Below are 27,486 nucleotides of genomic sequence, written 5' to 3'. Positions count from 1 at the left end.
AGCAGGAGCTGCAGTCTGGAGGCACGCAGCCTGGTTCCCCTTGGGGCTTTGGAAGCAGCAGCTGTGGCTCCTGGGCCTTTTGGCAATGCGTGAGCCCCCCCGGCAGCTCTCACCCCCACTGCATCACCCGGACCATAAGCCTACGTTGCTGTGTTTGCTTGTAGCCCAGCGCATCTTGGACAAGCACTGCAGTGATGGTGCTGGCATCCAGCACCCCACGAGGATGCTGGTGTGCCAAGCTGCTTTGCCAAGAAGGAGAAATTCATCTCTAGTTTGAGGAAGGAGACAGAAAACGGGCAAGCTCACTGCCTCTTCTGGCCTTCCTTGTACTCATTCACTGATGGAAGGCAGTTGCAGGGAGACCCTTCTGCTGGGAGCCGGGGCTTTGGCCCTGCGGGGAAAACCCTACAACCCGCTTCTCCCTCGTCTTTAGGGCGGGCATCGTGGCCCGGCTGCACCCTGCGAGGTGCATCCACCGCGTGCCTTCTGCGCATCACCTGCGGCGCGCCTTGTGCGGCCCGCGGCCGTGCGCTGCGTGCGCGCATCGTGCAGTACGCGCCGCGCCCCGCCTCTGTGCGCGCTCCCGGAGGAGGAAGAGGAGGAGGAGGAGGAGGAAGAGGAGGCGGCTCCGGGCCTGGCCGAGCGCTGCCGCGATGGACAGCTCGGGGAAGGAGCGGGAGGCCGTGCAGCTGATGGCCGAAGCCGAGAAGCGGGTGAAGGGCTCGCATTCCTTCCTGCGGGGGCTCTTCGGGTGAGCGAACTGGGGGGGTCAGGAGGAGGTTGCACAAAGAAAAAGGGGTTGCAAATTAATGCATGGATGGTGCGGTGTGCGGGGGGGTTGCAAAAGGGAGATGCGATGGGGAAGGGTTGCAAAAAGGGGAAAATTGCAAAAGTGGGGTGCGCGACGTGCAGTGGGGTCGCATAAAGGGGATGGCGCGACCCGGATGACACCCCCGCCCCATAGGCAGAGCGGGGGGTGGCGGCTCGGTGGGAGAGGGCACGCTGGGGGGCTGTGGATGTGGCCGCATGGCAAAGCCCGTCTGTTTTGCTGAATAATTGCTGGCACGGAACGGAAGCGGAGCCCTGGGAGCCGCGGTGCCCGCAGGGCGCTGTGAGCAGCGCTGTTGGGGCACTGAAAGCCGCCGGCAAAAAGGCAGATGTGGCTTCATGCACTCTCCTGCTCTCGTCCAGGGGTAACACCAGAGTGGAGGAGGCCTGTGAGATGTACACCAGGGCTGCAAACATGTTCAAGATTGCCAAAAATTGGAGCGGTGAGTGCGGCTGAGTATTTGTGCTGTTAAATGGGCCCATCTGGGGACAGCTTACCAAGCTAAACTGGAGCTATAGCAGCCCGCAGGGTGCTGCATTTATGGGAGGAGGTTTGCACGGAGCCCAGCATCGCTGTGCTGACCTGGGTCAGAAATACCTTTGGGGCTGTTGCACCTCTAAAGCTTTCCTGGTGCTGGGGAGCGCCGGGTGGTTGGCTGTTTCCCTGCAATTCTGCTGTCTCTGTGGGGTGACACTCGGTGCTGTGCTTCTGTTCCAGCTGCAGGGAACGCCTTCTGCCAGGCGGCCAAGCTGCATATGCAACTGCAGAGCAAGCACGACTCGGCCACCAGCTTTGTGGATGCTGGGAACGCCTACAAAAAAGCAGACCCACAAGGTATGGGGGACAAAATCCGGGATTGTTTTGTGCAAATCTTCTTAGCGGCGTAGGAGCGCAGCGCCGGGGCTTTCGGAGTCAGCTGGTCCGTGTGGCCGGAGAGCCTCCCTGCAGCCTGCTGGGGATTACTGGCATTTCTTCCTCGTGTCGCTTCTCGACATGAGAGAGATGCTTTCCTTTGCTTGGACGTGGCTCGTCCTGATGGCTGTGTCACCACTTGGTGTTGGGGCTTTTGTGGGAAGGTAGGGGTGGGCTCAGTGGGTGAGATTCCCCAGAAGCTATGGGCCTGGGGTCTTCAGCCCCATGGACATCCGGATGTGCTCTCAGCTGTTCCACGTCTGTCAGTTCTTTTGGGGGGGAGGTCTTGAAGTGGGCGCTGTGGCGCCAGCTGACTTTGTGTTGTTTTTCTGAACACACATGCTGCAGAGGCCATCAACTGCTTAAATGCAGCTATCGATATCTACACCGACATGGTAAGAGGCCGCGCCGCCGGCGGGGCACGGGGCTGAGCTGCGTGTCCAAGGGTTATGGCGTTATGACTGTGTGCCGGGTGGGGAGACCTCCCCTCACAGACCTCTGTCCTCCCCAGGGGCGGTTCACCATTGCGGCCAAGCACCACATCACCATCGCGGAGATCTACGAGGCCGAGCTGGTTGACATCGAGAAGGTGAGGGTGCCAGGCCCTGCGTTTGCTGCTCTGTGGGGCACTGAGATCCCACAGCAACAGCGTCACCTTTATGAAACGTGCTCTGGAGTTTGGGGTTGTTAACGAGCGTGCGTGCAAATGTTCAAGGGCAGCGTTGCGTTTGGAGTTTGCTGGGTGCCCCTCTTGACCCACAGCCCCGCAGCGTGCCGTCATCTCACTCCTTTCATCCGCAGAGCAGAAAAGCCTTTCTGAACGTGGTCTCTGTGCACTGATCTAACCCAAACCCCCCCTCTTCAGAAGCAGTGCTCAAGTGTAACATTTCTGTCCCCAGGCCATCGCGCACTACGAGCAGGCTGCGGATTATTACAAAGGAGAAGAGTCCAACAGGCAAGTGGGCTTTGGGATGTGGTCCCTTCCAGCAGGGAGGGATTGGAAATGGGAACTTGCCCTAGATTGCATACGTGCTCACACTCCTCGCCCAGCAGGCTCTTCTAAAACATCCTTTGGTAGGATGCCCAAATCCTACGTGATTATTTTAAGCTTAGCAGGTGCCCGTGCGTCATGCCAGTTGGGTTTCTAAAGAATGCTCAGATTCCTGTGCAGGGATCTTATGCTGCATGCAGACTCGTCTGGGTTGGGATGCACAGAAAGCACAGAGAGATGAGCGATATCTGACACCTGGTCGGGCTGCAGGTCTCCATGCTTTTCCCTGGCTGTTAGTAGCTCATGGGTCCCACCGTTCTATGCAGCAAGTAGGGAGGGGATGCTTGCAGGTGGCACGGATGTTCTCCCCCATCACTCACTTCCTGGTTTGGATTGCAGCTCAGCCAACAAATGTCTGCTGAAGGTGGCTGCCTACGCCGCGCAGCTGGAGCAGTACCAGAAGGCAATAGAAATCTACGAGCAGGTGAGGCAGGGGCCTGTCCTTCTGTGCCTGCCTGGGCTGGCACCAGGATGGTTGCTGGGTTGCCCTGGTGGGCCTCAGTTACAGAAATCTGAGGATGGGATGGGTTTTCCTCTTTGGTTTCTCTCCAAAAAAGCTGTCTGGCTGCCCCATAACTATTTGCACAGACACTGGCAGTTGTCACTGCCTTTATCTGCAGACGCTTGAGTGGTGCTGTGTGTAGTTTTAATCAGGTGTCGTGCTTTTAATTCAGTTCCTAATGATGCAGATTCCTTTCCCAACTCCAGTAATTCCTTTTTACGCCTAGGTTGGAACAAACACGATGGATAATCCTTTGCTGAAGTACAGCGCAAAGGAGTATTTCTTCAAAGCTGCTCTGTGTCACTTCATTGTGGATGAGCTGAACGCGAAGGTCAGTGGGCTCAGGGTGGTTGCCCCAACCTCTTCCAGCCATGCTGACCAACCCTTGCCAGCAGGGAGGTGTTTTTGCAGGCACAGGGCTCTGGTAGCTGTTATGGGGGCTTGTAGCTGGTGCTGTCACCTGCTGATGGCTGCATCACCACGAGACTCCAGCGTAAGCAGAACGAAGGGTGAACTGCAGCACATCCAGAGTGATGCTCAGGGTAAATCAGGGCACGTGCTACTGCAGTGTCCTATGCAGAGTTTTCTGCTTCCTGCCCTGCCTGTGCTCTGGCTGTGTCTGCTTGGTTCTTGCCGAGTGATATCTTGAGCCACGGCTGGCTCTGAGCAGTTTGAGGCCAGATCTGCCCCTGCCTGTTCATTTCCTTGTGCTTATGAGTTTGCTGTGAATGTTTTCTTGAGTTTTCTGCGTGGTTTTAGGACTAGAAGAGAAAAAAACTGAAATAAAAAGTGAGGAGTTTTGTGTGAAAAGAGCTTGAGGGTGTGTGTCTCTCTTCAGCTCGCGCTTGAGAAATATGAAGAAATGTTCCCAGCATTCACAGATTCACGGGAATGCAAGCTATTGAAAGTAAGTGAAGCCAGTATTAAAATAACACGCTCACATTTAGAAATGCAAACTGCCCTTTGCTTTGTGCTTTTTCACCTTGCCACGGGTTTGGCCTTCTTCTCAAAATGCCTTGAGGGACATCAGACTCGCTCTGCGTTGGCTTCGGACCAAGCGGGTGGGAGTAGCAGCAGCAGCAAGACGATGATTGCGGTTAACTTGAACAAATCTGGGTTTGTGTTTGTGGTGGGGGGTTGCTGGTGGGTGGCAAAGGTCCCCCCTCACGGAGGGACTCGCAGTGTTGTCTGACTTGTAACGGTGTTCTCCTAGAAACTGCTGGAAGCCCACGAGGAGCAGAACTCGGAGGCGTACACCGAGGCAGTAAGTACCGCCAGCCCGCATTTCTGCCTGGGGCTCTTGGAGGCAGCCTCCCTTTTTCTCTAATAGAGGCCTTTCTGCCTCTGGAAGAGCTGAAGGTTTAAAAGATTACACCTCAAGAGGCACAGTGCTTGTTTTGCAGCTGCCTTCTGACTGCTTTTCTCTTTGCCTTTAATAGGTGAAGGAATTCGATTCCATCTCGCGGTTGGATCAGTGGCTCACCACCATGTTGCTTCGCATCAAGAAGTCGATTCAAGGAGAAGGGGACGGGGACCTGAAGTGAAGTGTTCGTGGTGTTTGTGGCATGCAGCCTAAGTCATTTGTCCTCGTGTTACAGCCAAGGACCACTCCGGGATACGTGATAAATTATCTAGCTTGATTTTGTTGCTTCTAAGTCCAAATGACTGTGTGTTTCTTTAGTACCCTGCTCTTTGTTGTGGCAATGTGGGTAGATGAGAAGCGATGCTCTGGGTATCACTGGCAGATTTTTCTGAGGTGAAAGGAACACTTCTGGCAGAAATCTTTGTGTTTTTGTTATTGATGAGCCCAAAGTTTGCACTTGGAGCTCCTTTTTTCTCTTCCTGTTCCGTCTTAATGTTCAGTATTCAGTACCATTGAGTTGAGCATGTAAATATTTGTCCGTGCCAGTGCACTACAAATAACAGATGCTGATCTGCTGCTGTATCCTCATTGTTTTCTGCTTTTTACATGGACCTCTGCCAGATGCACGTGGATCTTGTTTTTGATTTGTTTTTAATGATGGAGCTTTTTAAATGGTGCTAGTGAAAGGCTTTGTGACTCTTAGACACAGGAAGCACAAGTGTGTGTGCATCTCTGCAGGTACATGTGTGCATGTACGCACGCAGACTGCAGTGGCCTAGTGCTGGAAGCATTGCACATCAGAGGACAGGAGAGCAGACCTAGTTAACCGTGTATTTTGTATTTAAGATCTAAATATAAAACGTAAGGCTCTTCTCTATTTTCTTGGATCTATTTTTCCACTTTATTTTGTGGCACAGCCCCCAACCCCGCTGCCCTAAGACGACTTGACCCACGTAATGATATATTTTTCTAACTTCTCCTTTAAACCAGCTCCTGCTGCTGTCTCCTGCAGGTCTTTTGTGCGTGCCAGGCACTACCTGTTAGCTTATGGCCCTTTTGCTGTTGGCTCGGCTGCCTCGTTGTTGTGACATGCAGAGGTGTTGGCAGAGGCTTGGCACTGAGCAGGACCCTTATGTGTCTGGGTGACAGATGGATGGAGCGTGCTTTGAAGAGACGTAGGCACTTTAGGAATTCTCCTTATCATTTTAGAGACGTATTTTAAAATGTCTGCAACCAAAGCTTCTCTGTGCAATGTGTTGTTTGAGTAGGGCTGATGGAGCTACCTACAGCATACACTGACAGACCTGTGAGCCTGTGCAGTCTGTCAGCAGTTGGCACTTGGCATTTCTCTGCAGTGGAGCGAGATGCTAAGAATGGAAATGTAGCTGCTTTGTTTGGCAGCAGGGCTGGTTGTGGAAGCTCTGGTGGGCACTGCTGCAGTTTGGACTCTGTCTTTTGTTTCTCTTGCTGTAAGGATGGTGTCTGCTTTTATCCTGGCAGCTCACGTGTTGGCTTTCACTGCTCTTTGTTTTTAATCTAGATGCTTATTGGAGTAGAAAACCATTGGATTGATAGACTGACCTAAAAGGGTTCAGCAGTTGTGAAGCAGTACTGTTGTTTCCCGCTTGCTCAAGTGTAAGAAAACCAAAAATCACTGCTGGTACACAGTTGTTTTTTTTCTGTCTTTTCTCCGCTGTCTCACTTATTCTCCACAGACTGTTCTATGCATCAGATAACTCAAAAGGTGAGAGCCAGGAGTGCAGGGCTAGGGTCAGCCCATTAAGCTGGGAAGATGCTCAGTCTCCCACACAACTTCAGTTTCCTCACTTCTCAGATGTGTTTTGAAGGCCAGCGTCTGGCTGCAACAAATCCATTGCTGCAGCTCAGCCCACCTCACTTCATGTCTGTCTGTCTGTCGCATGGCCTTACCAAAGAAAGTCTCTGAATTGCATTTGTGGGCCTGCTCTGTCTTCACCAGAGATGCTCAGCCCATCAGAAACATGAACTAATAGGTGTTTTGCCCAACCTGGCCTGGGGTGCATCAGCATCCTCTACGTGTTCTGTGCCTGAAAATACTGGGCATGGGCATAGGGCACAGCTAGCGTGGTAGGCAGGTAGAGAATCTCAGAGCAAAAGTTGCACTGGTTGTAGGTATGGTCTCATTTTGTACAAGAGGGCCCAAAGATGAACTGCTGCTGAACTTACCCAGGTTTGGAACCACTCTGGTTTGTCTCTGTGCTAAGCATAGGCATAGCCTACAGAGGGATTTGTCTTGACTTGGCTCCAGCACCTTAGCTGCACCCACTGAGGGGAGGTTTTACTTCTGTTAATGTCACACAGAACCGAGGTGTTTTATGCCTTTTTTTTTGTTGGTTTGTTTTCCAATTGTCAGTATTGTGCACAGCTGTGATAAGCTGCTTCTGTTGCTGGTGGACCAGAAGACCATACCCACGGGGTTATGTGGTCTGTTACTGTGCTCTGGAGTAAATATCATTAAAATACAAATGTTAGTTCTGTATAAATAGGCTACAGCATGACCTCCAGTGTATCAGTCGTAAATTGTTAACAGTTTTAAAATGACAAGCTGCCACTCTGCTGTCTTTTTCCCCCTCAGTACCCATACTATGAAAACTTATTAATGAAATGGCCTTAGCAGGAATATGATGTCTTGTGTGAATCTGTACATTAATAAAGTGAAAATCATGAACGTACAGAGCAAGCAATGTTGTTTATGGGAAAATACACGAGGCAGGGGTGGGTCCATCTGAATATTTCAGTCTTTTAATAAGAATGGCTCATACACATAACTCACATCTGTCCATTCATGGAGTACAAAAGCTTCCCTGCCTACAGGTACTAATGCTCAGATTTACTTAGATATATCTACAAACTCTTTACATTGGTCACTGGGAATACTGAGTTTCAACAGGACGTCGTGCTTGAATAAATATTTCAAATATAAGCTCTTGGAATGTTCTCTTTAAAAAAAAAAATCCCTTTCTCTAGATTAAGTTATGATTCTATGGAAACATATCAGACATCCCTTTAAGGTTCAAAAATAGCTCTGTGCCACAGTCTGGATATCTTTATTGCTTTGCCAACCCCTAAGCCTTAGAATAAGCCCTAACCAGGCTCGATTGTGCTTACCTTTGCACTAATGCAATCTTTCAGTTTTTCCTCACAGCTTCAGATGAGAAAGCTTCTGTGGAAATACTATATTAATATTAAAATAAAGAGAAACAGAAAAGCAAAACAGAGAAGCAAATTAGATGAGCTCCAGGTTTTTAACATCCTGACACTGGGAATCTGGTCCTAAAGTGGAAGAGTCAGCGATACAGGCAAACTGCTTTTGATTCACTGCTGCTTCCAAAAAAGCAGAGTCATCCCAGTCAGAGTTGTCACTTGGTACTTCCTCAGTGGCACCTATTTCAAAGCTCTGTCCCTGCACAAGGACAGTACCCTACTCTTCCCCATACTCCAGGCAGCTTAACCTTAAGCCAAGTAAAGTAACATTTTCATTTCAGTTCAGCTTCTGTGTTAGCAAAGGTGCCCAAGTGCAGGAAATGCAGAGCCTGCTCCCCCTGGGCAGTGACTCTCAGACTTTCCCAGCTACTGGCCATGATGGAAGAGAACAAGGGGATTCAGTCCCTGCAAGACTGACTTAATTTAAAAGGAGGCCTGTGGAAAAGCAATGCTGAAGTGATGGTGGAGAAAAGAACACTGCTGACCTATCTGGACCAGCAGAAAAGTGCTTAGCTACAATTCAGCAGGGAAGTGTCAGTAAGCTGTCTATTCTATTCATTGACAAGTTTTATCCTCCAACTGCTCCAGCTTGAAAGCTGGCTGAGTACAAGCATCCAAACTGCACCAAGATTTACTGGAAAGCAAAGACAGCACCACCCCCTGCACAGACACAGCACTTGGCTCCCACTCGCCTATGCAGCAACCAGAAAACCACAATTCCTGAAATGAAACTTCAGCTCTTTCCAGAGCTTGCTCCCCTCCCAATTCCCAGGGAACAAGCTGCCTTACTGCTTGGCTATTTGGCAAAAGCAGAGACTAACCAACGTTTTCCTGAAATGCAAACTAGAGAAACAATTTATATAAAGAATTTCCACTTGAGAAAATACAGATTTGTTTAACTAAACTAGTGGGTTGAGAAACACAACAGGGTTTCTCTCGATTGTACAGGTGTCATCAAATCAAACGTGCACCTTCTCTGCAGCCTAGCTGAACGCAGGTACTTCTGCTCAACTGCAGCCACCTCCAAACTTCTTCTATCTGCAGGGAACATCCTTTCTTCAGCTGATGAAATCAAACTGGATTTGGTATTACTCTCCCCTGCCTTCAGGAGATGGGGCTGTATGCACTGGATGTGGACAATTACATTTTGGAAGAAATCCTGGTAATCCAGGCAGGTCATTCACATCTACCTCTGCTTCCTTTTCATAGCTTCTCCTAGTTCCCTCAGCAGGTTATTGGCAAAGTCAAGTGATTATACAAAGTGTGCAGCTTGGACTGGATCGAGTAACACCAAATTACTCCATATTCACCAAAGCATGAAGCTGTGGCTGAATAGATTCTGTCTGTGTTTGCAGTACTGTCAGCTCACTAAGAGTGGTAGCAATAAGGGCTCCCTGGGGTCCCGGGGTCCCATCTGACTTACAGTCAGTCCCCGTGGCAGAACTGCTGTCATGCAGTGCAGTCACAGCCCCTGGGACAGCAGTGAAGCTCTGATAGTGGCCGTTTTCAGAGAAAGACAGCAGCTTCTCTGGCATTTTAGGTGATACATCATACTCTTCATCCGGGAGCTCTGTCTTGTGAGCCTCATCATTCTTAGATGCTCCTTCAACAATCACAAGGAAGGACTTCCACGGTGTGTTTTTATCATGGATCTGGAAAAACAAACCAACCAATTGACTCAGGAGGTCGAAGGCACGGAGGGGCAGCCCCCTCCAGGCACGGCAGGGGGGCTGCATCACCACATGGCCTCAAAAGGAGGCAGCAGGGCTACAGGAGGGCAGGGTCTCACCGAGGTGTGCCGGCGCAGGGTGGATTTGTCAGTGAAGGTCCGTCCGCAGGCATTGCACATGAAGGGCTTCTCCCCAGTGTGTATGCGATGGTGCCGCTGCAGCGCATTCAGCTGCGTGAACTGCTTCCCACACTGGTCACAGCAATAGGGCCGCTCACCTGGAGGCACAGCACACAGTGTGTTACCCCCTGGGTAACCTCTGTTAGCCCCTGTGCTTCAGCACAGAAAAGGGACGATATTCCACAAGAGGAAAATGTCAGCACTGCCCGGCTTGCGTCTGTTGCTCCCACTATGGTGACACAAACACTGGACACACAGTGCAGGAAGAAAGGAGAGAGGAAGGCATAGCAGCCAAGCAGCAGTTTGGTTTGCTGGGGAATGTTGGCGAGGTGCTTGCTGCAGGGTGGCGCTGGGTGGGAAAGCATGGTATTTACTACAGGATCAAAGTAACACGAGCAAATTGCAACCTGTGGTACCACCACAATCCAAGCAGAAAAGACTGTAAATGTGAAAGGTGAGCAAGCAGACAGAAAGGGACTGGCTTTCTGCAGTGCCTTGTTCAAAACTAAAACACACATAGTACTTTGGTCTCTAATAAGGATCATCACAAGCAGCTGCATTACTAGCAGCATCTGCACAGCTGTCAAAAATACTTCAGAGATTTGCTGTAAGGGTCAGTAAGAAATCCAGGTAAGTATTAGGAGAAAGGGAGTGAAAGAAAACAGACTGCCTCAAGAATCAAAACTTGTTTGCAGTGTAGAAATTCAAGTAATGGGAAATCCAAGAAATGAGAAACATCTTGTCTGAACTGAGCAACCAGGAGAACAAAGGCTTCAAGTTATGACGGTTTGTTTCAAGCAGCAACAAAAAAGAGCACCTCCTACCTGTGTGAACTTTTATGTGCTGGTAAAGTGAATTCCTCTGTGCAAATGTTCTGAAGCAAACTTCACATTTAAAAGGCTTGGACCCCGTATGGATTCTGTTGTGGTGCTTCAGGTACTCTTTAGAAGCAAAGCTCTTCCCACACGTTTCGCACATAAAAGGTCTTTCCCCTGCAGCAAGGATGAAGAGAAGTAAGCCAATGTAGCATCTGAGAATGCTACTATACAGAGAAAGGCTACTGCATGCAAGTTAACCACCTCACAGCAGGATCTGTGCAGACTGGGGTGCCAGCAGGGATCTGTGCATAAAGCACTGAGCTCTACCCAAGAGAAAGCTGCATGGACTCATTAAGAGCGAGGCAGACCACAGCCATTTAGAAATACACCAAAGTGCCAAGAGAACTTCATAATATTCCTTGGGCTAACAGTTCTGAGAAAGCTCTTTTTAAAAAGGAGTTAGCCAAACCTTTTATGGATGACTGACACATTTCTGGACACTGCTAAGCACCTAAAGCCACAACCCATGCTTTAGGTGCCAGAACCTGACTGGGTGGGAGCACCTTAATGAGCTCCTTTCCACCTGTAAGAACCTTTCTCACTGAAATTCTATCTTGGGACGAGAAGATCTGATTTTGTATCAAAAACAGCAAAAAGGCATTTGGCTTCTGAGTGATGGTAAGATCTCCTGGTTTCACAGCAGGCTGCCTCCTAGAAGTAGCACGCTGCAGAAGCGAGCCTTACCTGTGTGACATCTTTTGTGATATATAAGCATGTGATTCTGAGTGAACCTGGCACCACATTCATCACAGACAAAAGGCTTTTCACCAGTATGGATTCTGAAATGAGAAAGCAACATTAAAATACCAAGGTCTGTTACTTTCTTTCAAAGCACACTGCAGTTGTCTTCACTGTGAGAAGAGCGACCTTATGCCCGCACAAGACTTCACTGTCTTTTGCAAACACCTTCAGCTGGGCCCAACTGTGCTTTCTGAAGTGCTGCTCTCATTTTATTTTGCTGCAAGATCAAGGCTCAGATCCAGGACTTTTTTGTTTTTTTAGGGTAAAATACAAAATGTTAAAAGTTAGAAATGGAATCAAATGTAGAAACCTTACATGCAGATAAAGAGACTGAAAGAAAAATGTCAGCGGGCTGCGACCTCAAGTGAAGTGATTATCTTCCCATTGCTGGCTCTACCAACACAATATTCCACACAGAACACGACTGATGCCTTCCTTAGCACACTGCTCCTGCAGGGCCATCAGGTAGAAAAAGCTACAATGGACACAGGTGGCATCAAGGAGCAGAACAAGAAAGTGCCACTTCTGCGTGGGCACTTTAATTCCTGTCACTCCAAGGCAGCAGTGTGAGCTCCAGGGGAAGGCTGTGTACAGGAGGGGCAGCTCACACAAGTCTTGCCCGTACCAGCTTTCTAGAGCTTAGATCTTCACCCCGTGCACATTTCAGAGATCTTTTGAATAGGGTTGCAAGTGCACTGCCTTAGATGTAAAAAACACACAAAAAGATGAAGAATTCTCACTATAGACCATCATGATACACAGATGAGGACAGCCACGCTTTCTAGCATTCAGCAGCCCTGCTGAATATTCATGATGGAGAAACTCTGGTTACGTCAAAATACTGTTTGTGAGCAGCAGAAAGCAAATACTTGTGGTATGGACAGGACACACAATGGAAAAGTTTCCATACAGCTGCATCAGCAATTATATCACAGCGGCAGTCTGGCTGAAGAAGTCTGCTTCTGGGTGTGCTTCCTACCACTGGGAATAAACCCACTGCTTTCAAAAGGCAGAGATAAAGCCCTTAAAAACCAAGAGCCTCGCTGAAGAGTCTCTCCTTTGAGCTTCCAAGACTGTGCATTTGTATCTTTGAGCCCACGCCTCATTTCACCACTCTGCTCTGGGTGCCCTCAGTGCCTCACTCACCTCCAGACACTGACAGCCTGTTCCTGAGTAAATTTCAGCTTTTTGCTATGCTTAGCACCCATAATATGTGGCATTCTTCAATTTAATACACAGCTGTGTCTTTTTAGATTATTTTCATGCTTACTGCATAACATTTTGCTATCGAATATAAAGGGGCATCAAATTAGCTGAAGTAACGATAGCCCTAATTGCACAAATCACTCATCATGGGTTGCCTTTCTCATATACTCCTATGTTCAAAGTTAGTGCAGTTCAGCAGCAGGCAGCCCGAGCCCACGCACCTCTCCTGAAAGGAAATTACAGAACTCCCTTAACCTGAAAAGCAGGAGAAAAGCCACGAAACAAAGAAATACTGAAGTTTTCCAGTCAGTCACGTTTTACACCCCCACTTCACTGGAAGGCTCAAGGTGTGATCCAGGGGATTCCGCTTCTCCCCCCAGAATCTAACAAGGCCAGTTAAGTCTGTTCATACCTCATGTGTGTTTTAAGTGCAGAAGGCTGAGAAAATTTAGCCTCACACTCTGTGCACCCATAAGGCTTGTCGCCTGTATGCGTCCTTTCATGGAGCCTCAAGGCAGTTTTGGAGCTCAACCCCTTTCCACACTGCTGGCACTGATGACGCTCCCCACCACCCTCATGAACCTGGAGAATGTGCCTCTTGACGTCCTTCTTCCTCTTGAACTTCTTACCGCAGAGCTCACAAGGGAAGTGGCGCTCGCTGCTGTGGACGTGGCGCTGATGGCTTTTTAGGTTGCACCGGTTGGCAAAGGTCTGACTGCAGGTTTCACACCGATAAACGATTTCGGCTGCGATGCCGTGGCTGTGCTTTATGTGCTTGAGAAAACTTTTCTCGTACAGGAATTCCTTCTCACACGTGCTGCACTTGAAGTTACTGCCTCGTTTCTTTTTGTCCTCTTCGGATTTTTTCACGTTTCCTCCCGTTTCAAAGTTGCCGTCGCACTCTTCGCTTTCAGGTTTGATGCTGTCTTCCGCTTGCTCCTCCTCCCTCTCTGTATCACACACGTCCTGGTTCTGTGGGTAACTGTCCTCTTCGACAGCAGCCCCCGCATTCTTTTGCTGCTCTCTCAGCCGCCTCGTGTATTTCTTCTTTGGGATTTCCACAAACACTTTCCTCCCAGCCAGTCTCCCGCTCGCCCTTCTGATTTTGGCATAAGGAGGCTTCATCATTTCCTTCTTTTTGTCTGCTTTCTCTTTTGGTTTGGCAGCTGGCACCTCAAGAGACAGTCCAATTCTGGGCCTGCCACCCGGGGAACCCGCAGGATCCGGAGGACAGCCAGCCTGCTCGGGTTCTGCCACAGCAGCTGCTTTACACTCGAGCAAACTGCTCGGCTGGGCTGCACTCTCTTCCTCGGAGTTCTGTGATTCAGAGAAATTTTGCAGCTCCAGCAGCACCGACTCAAGCATCTGCTTCTTTAACTGAAAGCAGGTTTCTGAGAGGTCCAAGCACTTGAGCTTTTCGGCTATTTCTAGCATGCGCTGCACTCTGTCCTCTTCCACTTCTACCTTTGCAGTATAGACAAACTCAAGAAACGAAGCAAAATCAGCAACCTGGACCTCGTTCAGGAACACGTTGGTTCTCGGGCCATCCATGCTCTTCTCGTTAAGGAAGACCTCCTTGAAAAATTTGCTCGTTGCTGCCAACACAGCTTTGTGTGCCACGAACTCTGCCCTGACACCCTGGTACTCCACGCTGACCGTCACGTCACAGAGGTGGCCCAGGAGACGCAGCTGGTGCATTTCATTCAGCAGGTTGATGGGAGAGGACTTGGATTCCAGTAAAACTGCATTACTTTCCATCTTTCTTCTCTCTGCAAAAAGCTGTTAACAACACTGCATGTTAAAAAACAAAAAACCCTCAAAGGTATCAGCAGCCAAAAACCACGTCCAGATTTCTGAGAGTGCTTCACGTCAGATTTAAGCACTTTAAGGTGCTGAAGCTTAAGTGAGCACACTTTCAAAGGAGCATTGTGAAAAGTCTGGCTTGCAGCACAGACAGGACTCCAGAAGCGTCACCCTAAGTGGCAATATCTAAAAGCACACTGTCAGTCACACACATTTCTCTGAAGTTAATTTGCTTTTAAATCTCAACCGCAGTTTCACCTGAACCACTAGAGACTATGACAAAGTGTAACAGGGCAGAACAAACAGAGGGAGATCAAAAGAAAACTTTCCATTAAGGCATGTGGAATTAAACAGTTCTTCTCCCCCCTAGTCAGGCAGTAAGAAGAAGGAAAGTTTAAGTTAACTGCAGTCATCAGTAATGACAGCTTTAAACAGGCTTTTCAGTTAAGGCATTCAAACAAGATTTGGATAAGCTTCCAAATGCTCATTAACTAACAGAAGCACAGGAAACTGCGTGTTCTCCAATTGTAAACTCAAGAAACCAGAAAACTTCCCCAATGCTGTTTCTCTTATAAAGCAATTCACCATTCAGGTCAGGTTTAGGTTGGATATTAGGAGGAAGTTTTTCACCCAGAGGGTGGTGAGGCACTGGAACAGGTTGCCCAAGGAGGCTGTGATGCCCCATCCCTGCAGGCATTCAAGGCCAGGCTGGATGTGGCTCTGGGCAGCCTGGGCTGCTGGTTGGTGACCTGCACACAGCAGGGGGTTGGAACTGGACGAGCACTGTGCTCCTTTGCAACCAGGGCCATTCTGTGATTCTATGAAGCTTAGAGCCTCTAAGTTTTGAGCACCCACAAAAAAACAGACTCACAGCTCAATACAATATTCTGCTAAAACAGTTTGGAGACAACATTTTCAAGAAGGCCTAATGCTGCAAAATAGAGAGCTACAGAACACACAGGAGATTATTAACAGCCAGTAAAATGACAAAAATAAGAATAATAGTAGAAAATGAAAAGGTTTCCCTACTATCATTCAACAGGTAAGTGGCAGATGAAGGAACATGTGCACACCTGGCACCCAAACCTCCATCCTTGCTCCAACAGAGTCTCCTCAGAACCAAACCCTTCACATTTCCCAGCCTTCGAACCTTTAGCTTGATGCATTTAAGATTTAAAGAGTCACATCAACTATTTGAAAGACTTGGTTACCACGTCACATAAATTACACACAGACCCTGTTATACTAAGAAGGAAAGCAGAGTCCTCCAATCTGCCTGTGCCAGCCCTGAGCATAGCAGGCACCTCAAAGGCCCACTCTTACAAACGAGCCCCAACACCGTGCTTTAGCCATTGTTTTTAACGAAAGGCTGACGTCTTAATAACCGCGGACGGCGGAATCTAAAAACATTTCCTCTTCTCTCTATTTACCCAGGCATTTCCTCCTCCCACGGGCACTCTGCATCGCAGAGCCGTTAAACAAAGCCTCGTTCAGCGTTTTATCTGAAACAACCAACGCTATCGGAACTTCACTTTCTCACCCCGATACGAGGTCTACGGTTTTTTTTTCAAGCTGCTTATCGTGCCACTTCCCAAGGCCCCACGCACTACCGCAGCACACACCACGCGCCCCGCACGGACCCAGGGCACTGCAGGGAGCGAGCCCTGCCCGCGGGGCGACGGCTCCGCCGCCTCCCAGGCCTGCCCAGCTGACGGGCCGCCCGCGCCCACGAGGAGCCGGGAAGCAGCACCGCGGCGGCTCCGTAGCCGCCCCCAGACGCGGAGCCCCTCCCGAAGGCGCGGCGCTCACCTCAGCCGCGGCGCGGGGCAGCACTCGGGCTCGGGCCCGGCCCGGCCGCGCCGCTCCTCACGGCCCGGGCTGCGGGCGGCGGCCGGAAGCGCTGCCTAGCTGGCCCCGCCCCTCGGAGCCGTCGCAGCAGAAATGACGTCACGAAGCGCGACGGCTACGCTAGGCAACCGCGCGCCTGCGCCGCCCTATAGCCATTAAGGCGCCCGTCCTTGATTGATCTGTTCACATCACCGCTGAGAGCACGTCTTTATTCAGAAAGCCGCTGTGACGCACAGTGACAGCACGGCACCTGCGCAAACACACATCCGCATACACTTTCCTAAAGAGATACCGTGTGATGTAGCCACAGCTTGGTTAAAAAAAATAAATAAAAAAAAATGTGAAGCTGTAGGCAGAGTTAAAACCCACCCGGCCCAAATACCTGCAGCACGCCTCATGAAGCCTTCCTGCCCGCACGGCTTCCCGGTGACACGGCGTTACAGGCACAGGACGGAGCGGTCGGTGCCTTCTGCGCTGCTAACGCTAGGTGGCACCTGCTGTACTTGTTTAAGAATGACGCTTTCTGGTTTATAAAGTTTACCTCGGTCAACTGACCAAATTTCTGGTACCGAGCCCTCGTCCATACAGGCTCCCGAGAATGTCTCTATTTTGGACCAGTTGTGGTTCTTTTTGGTCGTAAGGTCTATTAAGAAGCTTCTCCAGTGAGCGTTTCGGTCATGAATCTAGAGAAAAAGGGGAGGACAACGACATGTGAGATCTTCCAGCAGCCACTGCCAAACACTGAATTCAGTGAGACATCACACAGCAGTGAGGTTTGCTCACTGTGCTAATCGTGCTAACGTGTGAGCAGCAAAAGCTGGATTTGCAGCATGAGAACAGAGCTGTTTTTGCCAACTCTGCACTGATTTTCTGCCAGAGAACGCTTCCAAAGGAAACTAGATGTTCAGCACGTAGGCAAACATTACATTTATAATCTTGCAATTGGAAAAAAAACACCTTATGTTCTCCCTTAGCAGTTACACTGAGGGTATGGAGGTTTCTGAACACGGCCAATTTTGGCAGTCAATTTTTTCAGTGCATCATAACTCCAGAAATGTGTAAAACTATATTCATGGAGACATTATAAACCATCATGCTAGAGGCTTAAAACAGTGCAGAGGTGTAGTAACACAACACAGAATACTTCTTTTAAAAAATTACTTATTTAAATAATTAAGATACTTAATATAAGCATATTAAATAACCACTGTCCCTCCTCATCCCTCTTAAGATCACATTTTCCTTTTGAAGACAGTACAGCTATTTGGAAGATGACTGATTTGGCAGCCAGCAGTGGGAGCTGTGCTGCTAGATAGGAGAAAATTCTGCCCACTGCAGAAATATGTTTTTAAAAGCCATGTACATGCTGTGTCCATCTCCTAACCCTAACCTTCATTCTTCCACAGTTTTTAAAAATAAACACCAGAACAGTGTGAACCTCCAGTAAGCCATGAAACTCCCCTCAGAAGCTAAGAGTCACCGCCGCAGCCTGACTCCCACAAGGGTTTGAGGGTTCACAGAATCCTGGAATTACTCAGGTTGGATGGAAGCTCAAAGCCCATCTAGTTGCAATGCCCCTGCCATGGGCTGGTTGCCCTCCACTAGATCAGATTGCCCAAGGCCTCATCAAAATGGCTAGGATGGGGCATCCACAGTTTCTCTGAGCAGCCTGCGTCAGGGTCTCACTACCCCGAGTAAAAAAAATTCCTCCTAATATCTAAACCTCCCCTCTTTTAGTTTAAAACCATTCCCTCTTGCGTCTCATCTGCCCACATAATAAAAAATATCAGTCTCCCTCCTGTGTGTAAGCTACAAGGGGTTGGCATACCGACACGTGTCTCCGCAGGGTGGACATGTCTGTGAAAGTTCTCTCGCATGCTCTGCACTTGTAGGGCTTCTCCCCAGTGTGAATACGCTGATGGCGCCGGAGAGCGCCCTGCTGGGTGAATGTTTTTCCACACTGCTCACAGAAATACGGACGGGTCTCTGAATGGCAAAGAACAGCAATCAGTGGCTTTGAAGGCAGTTTCTTTTGGCTCCAGTTTCACAGACAAAAAGCGTATGGAAGTTTGAAAAGACGAACGTCGGGATAAAGCTGTGTATCTAGCAGGAATGTGCTCGGGGCCCTGGCTTCTAAGGTTAGGTGATAAATGTTCTCAAGTCTTCTCTGGCTGTGATGGAAAGCCCAAGAACAGCACCCTGATCTTGCAAGGGGAATAGCAGCACTAATAACAGTCACTCCAATGTCCTCCAACAGCACACAATACACCTCACTCTTCTGGACAAGTGTCACTTGATATAAGATGGTACCTTGCCCCATTTAGCAAGTCAGGATCAGTAGCAGCCCTGCGTCTCCTCACCACCTAACTCAAGGAGCTTATTAAAGTGGCTTTGGAATAACATGTCACCATCCAAACTGTAAAATATTTCAGATCTCAACTTCCAGTGCAGTTTATTTTCTCGGCCCCAATTTGTTTGTTTCATTACCTGCGTGGACATTACTGTGCTGAGCTAGTGAGGCTCTCAATCCAAACGTCTTCCCACAAACCTCGCACTTGTACGGCTTAGCACCCATGTGGCATCGTTTATGGCATTTTAAATATTCATTGGTGGCAAAATGTTTTCCACACACATCACACTTAAAGAGACGCTCACCTGAGTAAGAAGGAAAAGGCACTCTGAATTCTTGCAGAAGCTCTCACCTACCCACAACTCCTTTCTGGCTCTGAGTTGGCAAAAATCCCCTTCTCCATGTTTATGTTCATAGAATCACAAAACGGCTTCGATTAGAAGGGACCTCAAGGCTCACCAACTTCCAAACCCCCTGCCACAGGCAGAGTTGCCAACTATTACATTAAGTGCTAGATTAGATTGCCCAGGGCACAATCTTCCTGTTGCCTTTCACTTGCTCAAATGTTTTTCTTCCTGGAACTACCATGCTTCACAATTTTTATCTTTTGGTTATCTGATTTCCACGTATCTTTGTCCCTTGGTTCTCTGTATATTCTCTGTACATGTGACCTTACTCTCTCACTTAACCCTTTATCATAATTTCATTCCACAATACTCCAGTCCCACTCCCACACATCCACTTTTGTACTTCAAAGTGACTTTTCAAGTATCTCTCTATCCCTGGTAGTTCCCTCCTGGAAGCCTTCTGTGAGTTAGAAAAAGAAGTGTTCACTTCCAAATCCCCACTAATTCTTAGCAGGCAGCAATGGGAGGTGATGGAAGGAACAGAAGTATTTAATGCTTACCTGTGTGCGTCCTTTTGTGGCCAGTGAGTTTGCCTTTATCAGCAAAGCAAGCACCACAGTCCTCACAAACATATGGTTTTTCCCCTGTATGGGATCTAAATGAAGCAAAACATACAAAAGGCTATTAATAACATAGCTCTTGTACTTTAAAAAGTATATTTCTCTATTTTGAAGTATTTTCTATGCATTATAGTAAACACACTTCATTTTTTTCTGATGATTTTAACTGGAAAAAAGTACATTCTGTTCAGTCAGGAAATAAAGCATTTACCCCTATCTGTGCTACACTGAAGTGCTCCCATTTAAGAGTTTACTTTTTTCTCACTCTAAGGCCCTAGAAAATCCCTTTTTCTTTTTCTTTTTCTTTTTTTTTTAAACAGGTTATGTTTGTAGTGTAGCACTGGAAGGGAGAAAGCAGGAAATATGATGTGCTGCTGCAGTTCACTGCCTCCAGCACAACGCCAGCAGCAGATCTTGAGACACTGTAGGGCACATTCTCAGCTTCCATAACCACTCAGCCCTACGTCCCCCAGCCTGCAAAAGCCAAAAGGCACTAAGAAAAGTCAGGCAAGCAGTGTTTCCAAACACATGCCAGACACCTGACTTTGAACTAGTTCAAATCAAAGAAGTCTGAGGCAGGGATCCTGATGTTTGATCTTAACATTTCATCATTCTTCCTTATTCCAACCCAAACAGCAAGATTTGAAAAATCACGCCTAACTCTGAGCTGTCAGGAAAAATGCTGCACGTATGAGGCAGCAGTTACCCAACACAAATCCCACACGTCGCTGTGACAAAACAGTGCTGGCTTTGCTGGCTCAGCTGACACAGATACTCAGACATTTCAGACGTCTTACTGCTCCAGAATCATCATGCCTCACCATTTTTAAGATCATTGTAAGAACACTCAGGAGACAGAAAAGACCTACTGACCCCATCATCTGGGTCTACAGTCTAGAAGGATGGAATTTCTCTCTCCTAGTTTAGCCCCCTACAACTACAAACTATCTGCTAGGCTCACTGTTAAGAAAGATGGGACATTCCACGGCGTGATTCACTGTCTCTTGGGGAGGAAGCATTTAACACAGATACCACTAGAGAGCAATTTATCCATGCAGCTCTGCTGACTACAGATGGAGCCCAAATGAGGAGCCCAGCTTTTGTAGTGCGTAGAAAAAATGGAATCCCACACCAAATGATTTGCTCAGAGTCACACAGGAAGATCTTTTCATCTTGACCTCTGGAGTCTTTTGCTCATTTTTCAGCCTATTTCTCATCAGTGAGGGCCATCATCTTATCACAGAATCACAGAATTGTAGGGGTTGGAAGGGACTTCCAGAGATCATTGAGTCCAACCCCCCTGCCAAAGCAGGTTCCCTACACCAGGTGGTCTTAAGTAATCTTAAATAATATTTACACAAATGGATGTGGGTCAAAGAGGAGAAATGTACTGAGCTTTGCTAATGACACTAAGCTGACAAGAATGCAACTGAAAGCAGGAATATGCTGGGGAAAAAACAGTAAAGGTGATCTGCGAAACCAAAACACAAATGGACAAGATCCAACACCGTGCAACGCAAGCACAGTAACACAGCAACTTCTGACAGGGACTTCCACTGAAAAGCAAAAATATCACCAATTCAAAAAGACACAGCAGAGACCTCAGTTCAGTGTCTGCTGACTGCTCACCAACTCTGTGAAGTGACTGCAGAAGAAAAATGTGAACTGAGGCAGTGCAGATGAAACACCACCAATGAAGGTAAGAATTAACGGCAGTCCTGTTGTACAAGGAGTTTCTGGGACCTCATTCCATCTACTGAGCTGCTCTTGCTCTTCCACACTGAAGAATATAATGGGAGATACAGAAGGGACCTAAAGCACACACTCTGTTTTACTAAGAGACGTTACAATTACACCGTTTATTAACATGATTACTCAGGCTAAATACTCTTTCCCCCCTGCCCCTCCCATACATACAGAAGGGACATAAAAACACCGGTCAAAGAGGAATATTTTAAACACAAGTCTAATCCATCACAGGTGTGCATAAATGGAAGGTTTCCAAAGAGTAACCTTCTGGAAATTCACCGCATTGCAATCACGGGAGGAGAACTGATCTGCTCCAGAGAGACCGCAATCAGATGGTGACGGGAGCTACGATGTAACTGTCTGTGCTAGTGGGGAAATACATGCAGTGACTTACAAGGTGCCCGGGTTATGAACTCAGGCACCCAGCTCACGCTCCTAGCCTCATGCCTTTTCTCTACCTACAAGACTAAGATGCAAAAAGCATATAAGAATGCCACAGCTGGAAGTACGTCACTTGTGCCACACGCACAGATATACCTGCACAGGGCAGGGCACCCATTAGCCAGGCAAAGTTCACAGGCTAGCATCAACAAAGCAATGTAAACTTTCCCTCTGAACTGAGCTGGGCACACACATAGGGCAGCCACTGACATACGTGTTGTGTGAACATTCCTGTTGCCACAATACAAGCCAGGTCTGCATGAGCAAGCAGAGCTGCCCAACAGAAGATCTATCGGAAGGAAAGAAAATAGCTGGTGCTCAGGAGGACCTGCCATTCACACTGAAAACATTCCAGGGGTTCTTCCCTTTTTTGCTAACTATATTCCCACTCTGTTGTTACTGAAGGGCATTAGATGCATTCCTGGAGCTCACTGTCTACTTAAGCTAGCTACAATCATTGCAGTTCATGTTCTGCAAAATGATGAAAATCAAAGGATGGTAAAAGGAGACAATCAAGAAATTTGCTTCAAAAGCTCATTCTCAGTGTGAGCTAAAAAACTATAAGTAATACTTTGATACCCACTGTCATTCTGAAGCTAAGATTGCTGTCATTACAGCACTACCAGCCTTTCTGCTGCATACAGCTCGGGATGGACAGAACTCACCTTCCCTGAAGCTGCTCTACAACAACCATTTCAGCAGATGCCCCCACCCTCCCATTCCTTGCCAGGAAAATATTGGGTTCATTCACCCAGTGACAGTGAATGCACTGCCCAACGAAAACCACGGCTGAAACACGTTCCCTGTTAACAGGCATCACTGTGCCTCATTTGATAACAGCTATGTCAGAATCATTTCCATCTTGCCCCACGCTCATTAAAAACAGGCTTACCAAAGGAAGGCTACACTGAATCGAACTGTAAGGGCTTTCTGGTCTGGTTTTCTCTCCTTCCCTTCCTTTAGACCATCAATAAAACATTAGTTGTGAATGGCTGATTTGTTCCAGTTCCAGCAGGTATATTCCAGGCTCACTGCAAGGCTTTTTATTTTGAAACTGTTTCTGATGTAACACTGCCATGTTAACCATCTGCCTGAGTGACAAGGCCCAGCTTTATTAGGATACCCTCTGTCTGCTCACACACCTATGCTGCACAACCAGGGGCAGCCTGAAATACCTCAAAAATAAACACTGCAATGGCATCGTATCTATGTATATTGAAAGATTATAATAGAATAAGCAGTGTGAAAGACCCACACAGAGGCAAATGAAAAATACAGACCATATTTATTATTTATTAATAATGAAGGGAAAAAAACCCTCTAATCCAAGCCATGTTGTTTTTCCATCTCACGATGGATGCCTCGATGAGCTGCTAGGAAGGAACAGGAATGACTTCCTCTGGAGGTGGAGCAGGAGTCTGACAGCTTTCTGCACTTCACACTATGTGCTGAAAGAGCAAAGGTCCTTTACTGCCATCACCTGGAATCAGTGCCACCAGCAAAAGGAACTTCCTCTAAAAGCAGTGCATGCAAAACCCATTCAGTTGCATGCTGTTACGCGGACAAAAGGACAGGATGGGATCATTCAGGTTGGAAAAGAACACTCGGATTATCTAGTTCAACTCATCACCAGCATGTCCAGTAAGCCACGTTCCTCAGTACCACAGCTACCTGCTTCTTGAACACCTCCAGGAATGGTGGTGACTCCAGCACTTCCCTGTTCCTGTACCTCACCACTCTTTCTGAGAAATTTTTATTCCTAATATCCAACTGAACCTTCTCTCGTGCAACCTGAGGCCAATTCCCCTTCGTCCTACAGCTGGTATCTAAGAGAAGAGGCTGACCCCCACCTTGCTACAACCTCCCTTTAAGGGACTTTTAGAAAGGGATAAGGTCTCCCCTGAGACTCCTCTTAGCCACAACAATCCCAGTTCCTTCAAGGAAATTATCTTCTGTGTGTTTTGCTACAGTTCCTGGGAGGCAAAGGCCCCAAGCACCAGTGTTACCTTCAGCAAAAGGGCAATGTATGCCTAACCCAAAAGCTCCGCCAGTAGTGATGGCTACACAGCAGTGCTCTGCAGTGCAGTTTGAGAATGGAACATTAGGCCCTAGGAGAAGGTAGATTTGCTATAGCAGTGTATCCAATGAAGCCATTCATGAAACAGTCTTCCCCAGGGAAACCGGACGAATCTTTCTGCCCACTGGTTTAGGCAGCGTCACTATCTTGGATCACGTTTCCTTATGTGACTTTCCTTACCACAATCCCCTAATTATGCAAATTAAGTATGTGGCTTAGTCGCTGCTCCATTCTGACACAGCATGTCACCATTGTGACGTTTGTGAACATTCCATTCCAACCCCCCCCCCGCCACAACAGCTGCCATTGCACTGCATCCTGCTCCTGTGGAAGGACGAACTTCACGGCCTGGGAAAAGAGCCATGGACAAGAAATGCTGCCAGGGTGAGAAATTAATCACTGAACATGTCTCCACTTTACCAAACACATCAAAGCTTTCTATCCTAAATAAGCCTTCAGACAAAAGATTTCTTGGACCTGCCTAGCTGTTGAAATTGTCCAACAGCAAGCTTGGAGACAAAGGTGAAGAAACAGTCTCTAACACTCGTCATCCTGCTTCTTTACACAAAACCTCTCTCGACAGGGCTTCTCTCTGCCATCTCTCAACAGGGGCTTCTTTCAGCCCTCTCTCCAGAGGGAGGTTTCAGTCTGGAGAAGAGGAGGCTCAGGGGAGACCTCACTGCACTCTACAACTTCCTGAAGGGAGGCTGTGGTGCAAAAGGGTCTGGCCTCTTCTCCCAGGCAAATAGTAGGACCCAAGGAAATGGCCAGAAGTTGTACCAGAGGAGGTTTAGGTTGGATATTAGGAGAAACTTTTTCTCTCAAAGGGTGGTCAGGCACTGCAATGGCTGCCCAGGGAGGTGGTGGAGTCGCCGTCCCTGGCAGTGTTCAAGAGGCGCCTGGATGAGGAGCTACAAGAGATGGTTTAGTGCTTGTGGTACTGATAGGAATGGGAGGGTGGTTGGACTGGATGATCTTGCAGGTCATTTCCAACCTTGTGATTCTGTGATTCTGGGTTCTTCCAGCCCTTTCCAGACCGGTCTGCCTTCTGTGTCCCCGTTTGGCTGCCAGTTGTGACCAGAGAGTCACAGGCTCCCTTGCTGGTGCAGAACAAAGACTCTCTGCTCTAAACTACAGCATTTCACATACAAACAGCATCTGCTTTGGTTTTGTTTTCTTTCCCCTCGGAAATTTCCAAGGAGTAAAAGAAGCCCTTAACTTTAGCTCTCTCAAACAAGACAAAGAGAAGTCTTCTGAGCATCACCTCTAGAGAGGTCCTTGATCTCCACAGTCATACTAACACCAGACACTGAGGACATCAAATTGATGCAGCTCAATACGTGATCTGTTCTTGGGCTTAACACTATTTTTGTACTGAAACAAGGATAACATTAACGCAAGACCAAAGAAAGCAGCATCTAAGCTAAGATATGGGGCAGACCGCCTACAATGTAAATAGGAGCATTTTGTGTCTGCCGGGTGCTGATTTGTGAGCTGCATATGTAGATGTCATACATGTAAAACAACCCTCAATTAGGTAAAACTGAGTATCTAATCCCCAAAAAAATGATATGTGCAATTCTCTAAGTGCTTATGTGGAACAAACTGCTCTGTGCAAAGATCAAAAACAGTTGAAGATCTAAGAAACTGGTAACAGAACTCAACTCTCTCAAAGCATTCTCTTCCAAAACTTCCACCAGTTGCAAAGCTTCCATCGCTTTACAGTTCTTCCAATCTACATACAGAAAACTCCAACTGACAGCTTCCCAACAAAGACTGTTGGGATTTACACATCATCACTCCATAGATTATTACACCCCACTTGTGAAGAGCTACGGGAACCCAAAAGACACACTTGGTGCTGTATTTCTTCTCTTCTACCTCTTGATTAGCAAGAGGCATGAGAAGATCATAGAAGATCGTATTACCTTCTTGTTCCTGCTAAGAAGAGACAATTTCTACCCACCACTTTATTTATTCTTAGATCTTAGCTTAAGGGCATGTCATCAGACTTGCAGGATATTGCGACCTTACAAAAGCTTGTAATGGAAAACAAAACCCTAAGCCTTAAAAATTACAGCTTGCTACATTCTTCTCTTAGTTCTTGGAAGCAGTGAAAATGCTTCTGGTAAGTTCTTGGCAAAACCAGGCACAGAAAAACTACAAACCTCAATAAGCACATAGACAAAAACGATGAGAAACACAACCAGTGAAAAGATCTCAGACTAAAGACAACACCCTCAAAGTAAACAGCCTTCATCCAGAAAAAATGCTTCCACCAGGCCAGCCATCCACTAAGCCCAGGTCAGGCAGGAAACACAGGTGCATTTCTTGCACCTCCCAATCCTGGATGAGCCACCTCTTTTCCAGGGCTGCACAATCACTATCCATCCAGGCCATGACATAACAGTTCCCCTCAACCTTTCTTTCCTTATCAATACTTTTATGCTCAGGGTCACCATTGCTGGCTTTTTTGGAGGAGAAGCACGAAGGTGGCCAGGATAAAAAGAGGAGGAGCAGAGCGACAACAACGGGTGAGGAAGGAGAACGGTGAGGAGAACAGCAATGAGGGTAAGAGGAGGAGAAAGGGGACGAGGAGGAAAAGGTAAGTGACAACAACGAGGGAAGGAGATGATAGATGAGGAGGGGTATTGGGAGGTAGAGGAAATCAGGAAAAGATGAGGAGAAGGAGGAGAAAGGAAGAAAAAGTAACGGGAGGAGAAGAGGAAAAAGCCATGAAAAACAAAAAAGGAGGAAAAGGAGAAACAAGAGGAGGAGAGAAGCGATAGTGAAAGGAAAAGATGGAGCAGGGGGTAGAGGAGGAGAAAGAAAGTAACAGGGATGATGGAACAGAAAGGGGGAGGAGGAGGACAACAAAAGAAGTGATGATGAAATGAAGAGGAGGTTGAGATGGAGGAGGCAGAGGAGGAAGAGAAGGAAAAAAGCAGCAACCAAAAAATGAGGAGAAGGAGAAGTAAAAAGAGGCAATGACAAAATAAGGAGGGTAAGATGCAGCTAGCGGTAGAGGAGGAGAAGGAGGGAAAACAAAAAGGCAGGGACCACGAAATGACAAGGAGGTAGAGGAAAAAAGAAGCAGTGATGCAATGAGGTAGAAGAGGTGGAGGAAGAGAAGGAAGAAGAAGTAAGCGGTCAAAAGGAAATGATGGGAGGAATATTAAAAAAAAAAGCAGCAACCAGGAAAGAAGGCGGAGGAGGCGGAGGACGTGGTGGTGGAGGAGAGAAAAGGAGGAGGAAAAAAAGCAGGACCAATGAAATGATGATAAGGAGCAGGAGATGCAGGAGGAGACGGAGGAAGAAAAAGAGGAAAAAAAGCAGAGACAAAAAGATTAGAAGGAGGAAAAAAGGAGGAGATAAAGGGTTTGAAAAAAAAAATGAGAGTAACCTGCAAGTGGAGGTGGATGACGAAAAAGAAGAAAAAAACAGGAGGAGGAGGAGGAGAATAAAAGTAGCAAGTACAAAATGAGTTCGATGAGGAAAAAGGCAGCATCTTTGAATATGGTGGAGGAGGTGGAGGAGGAGGAGGCGGTGGTGGTGGAGGAGGAGGAGGAGGAGGATAATACTAGCAACCATAAAATAAGATCGAAGAGGAAAAAGGAAGCATCTTTGAAATATGGTGGAGGAGGAGGAGGTGGAGGTGGTGGTGGAGGAGGATAAAA

At 47.7% G+C, this 27,486-nt stretch overlaps 2 protein-coding genes across 4 annotated transcripts in view; one reads left to right on the top strand and one right to left on the bottom strand.

The window, feature by feature from the left end:
• Positions 1 to 579: 579 nt before the first annotated feature.
• Positions 580 to 7,368, top strand: NAPB (NSF attachment protein beta). The gene is made up of 11 exons (XM_052690725.1): positions 580 to 751; positions 1,192 to 1,271; positions 1,547 to 1,663; positions 2,090 to 2,136; positions 2,253 to 2,330; positions 2,641 to 2,696; positions 3,132 to 3,216; positions 3,521 to 3,625; positions 4,133 to 4,201; positions 4,508 to 4,558; positions 4,734 to 7,368. Exons 1-11 carry the CDS (start codon positions 654 to 656, stop codon positions 4,836 to 4,838), a joined length of 891 nt encoding a protein of 296 aa, XP_052546685.1. The 5' UTR covers positions 580 to 653; the 3' UTR covers positions 4,839 to 7,368.
• Positions 7,369 to 7,422: 54 nt separating this feature from the next.
• The window catches only part of GZF1 (GDNF inducible zinc finger protein 1), a 56,178-nt gene continuing 36,114 nt past the window's right edge, over positions 7,423 to 27,486 (bottom strand). Inside the window, exons 1-6 of one of the 3 annotated variants that reach the window (XM_052690698.1) lie at positions 16,608 to 16,627; positions 12,987 to 14,353; positions 11,312 to 11,406; positions 10,574 to 10,741; positions 9,690 to 9,847; positions 7,423 to 9,552 (exon numbers count right to left, since the gene is read on the bottom strand). In XM_052690698.1, coding sequence (XP_052546658.1) covers positions 9,196 to 9,552; positions 9,690 to 9,847; positions 10,574 to 10,741; positions 11,312 to 11,406; positions 12,987 to 14,332 — 2,124 coding nt within the window. In that variant the 5' untranslated portion in view covers positions 14,333 to 14,353; positions 16,608 to 16,627 and the 3' untranslated portion in view covers positions 7,423 to 9,195. Of the gene's footprint in view, positions 9,553 to 9,689; positions 9,848 to 10,573; positions 10,742 to 11,311; positions 11,407 to 12,986; positions 14,354 to 16,186; positions 16,287 to 16,607; positions 16,909 to 18,053; positions 18,212 to 18,712; positions 18,881 to 19,482; positions 19,578 to 27,486 lie in introns of those variants that run through there. The other 2 variants (XM_052690688.1, XR_008208572.1) reach the window with 2 other exon arrangements.

The sequence above is a fragment of the Tympanuchus pallidicinctus genome, unplaced genomic scaffold, assembly GCF_026119805.1.
Source record: "Tympanuchus pallidicinctus isolate F22 unplaced genomic scaffold, pur_lepc_1.0 scaffold1, whole genome shotgun sequence".
In the NCBI taxonomy this organism is placed as follows: domain Eukaryota; kingdom Metazoa; phylum Chordata; class Aves; order Galliformes; family Phasianidae; genus Tympanuchus; species Tympanuchus pallidicinctus.
Note: the sequence above shows the minus strand (reverse complement) of the source record. Positions and strands in the feature narration are given on the sequence as shown.

What these genes read in the sequence shown, in the direction of transcription:
- NAPB (XM_052690725.1), top strand. Translation starts at nt 654, where the DNA reads ATGGACAGCTCGGGGAAGGAGCGGGAGGCCGTGCAGCTGATGGCCGAA. An exon ending in TTCCTGCGGGGGCTCTTCGG is followed by an intron (nt 752 to 1,191) that starts GTGAGCGAACTG and finishes GCTCTCGTCCAG; the next exon opens with GGGTAACACCAGAGTGGAGG. An exon ending in CGGAGGCGTACACCGAGGCA is followed by an intron (nt 4,559 to 4,733) that starts GTAAGTACCGCC and finishes TGCCTTTAATAG; the next exon opens with GTGAAGGAATTCGATTCCAT.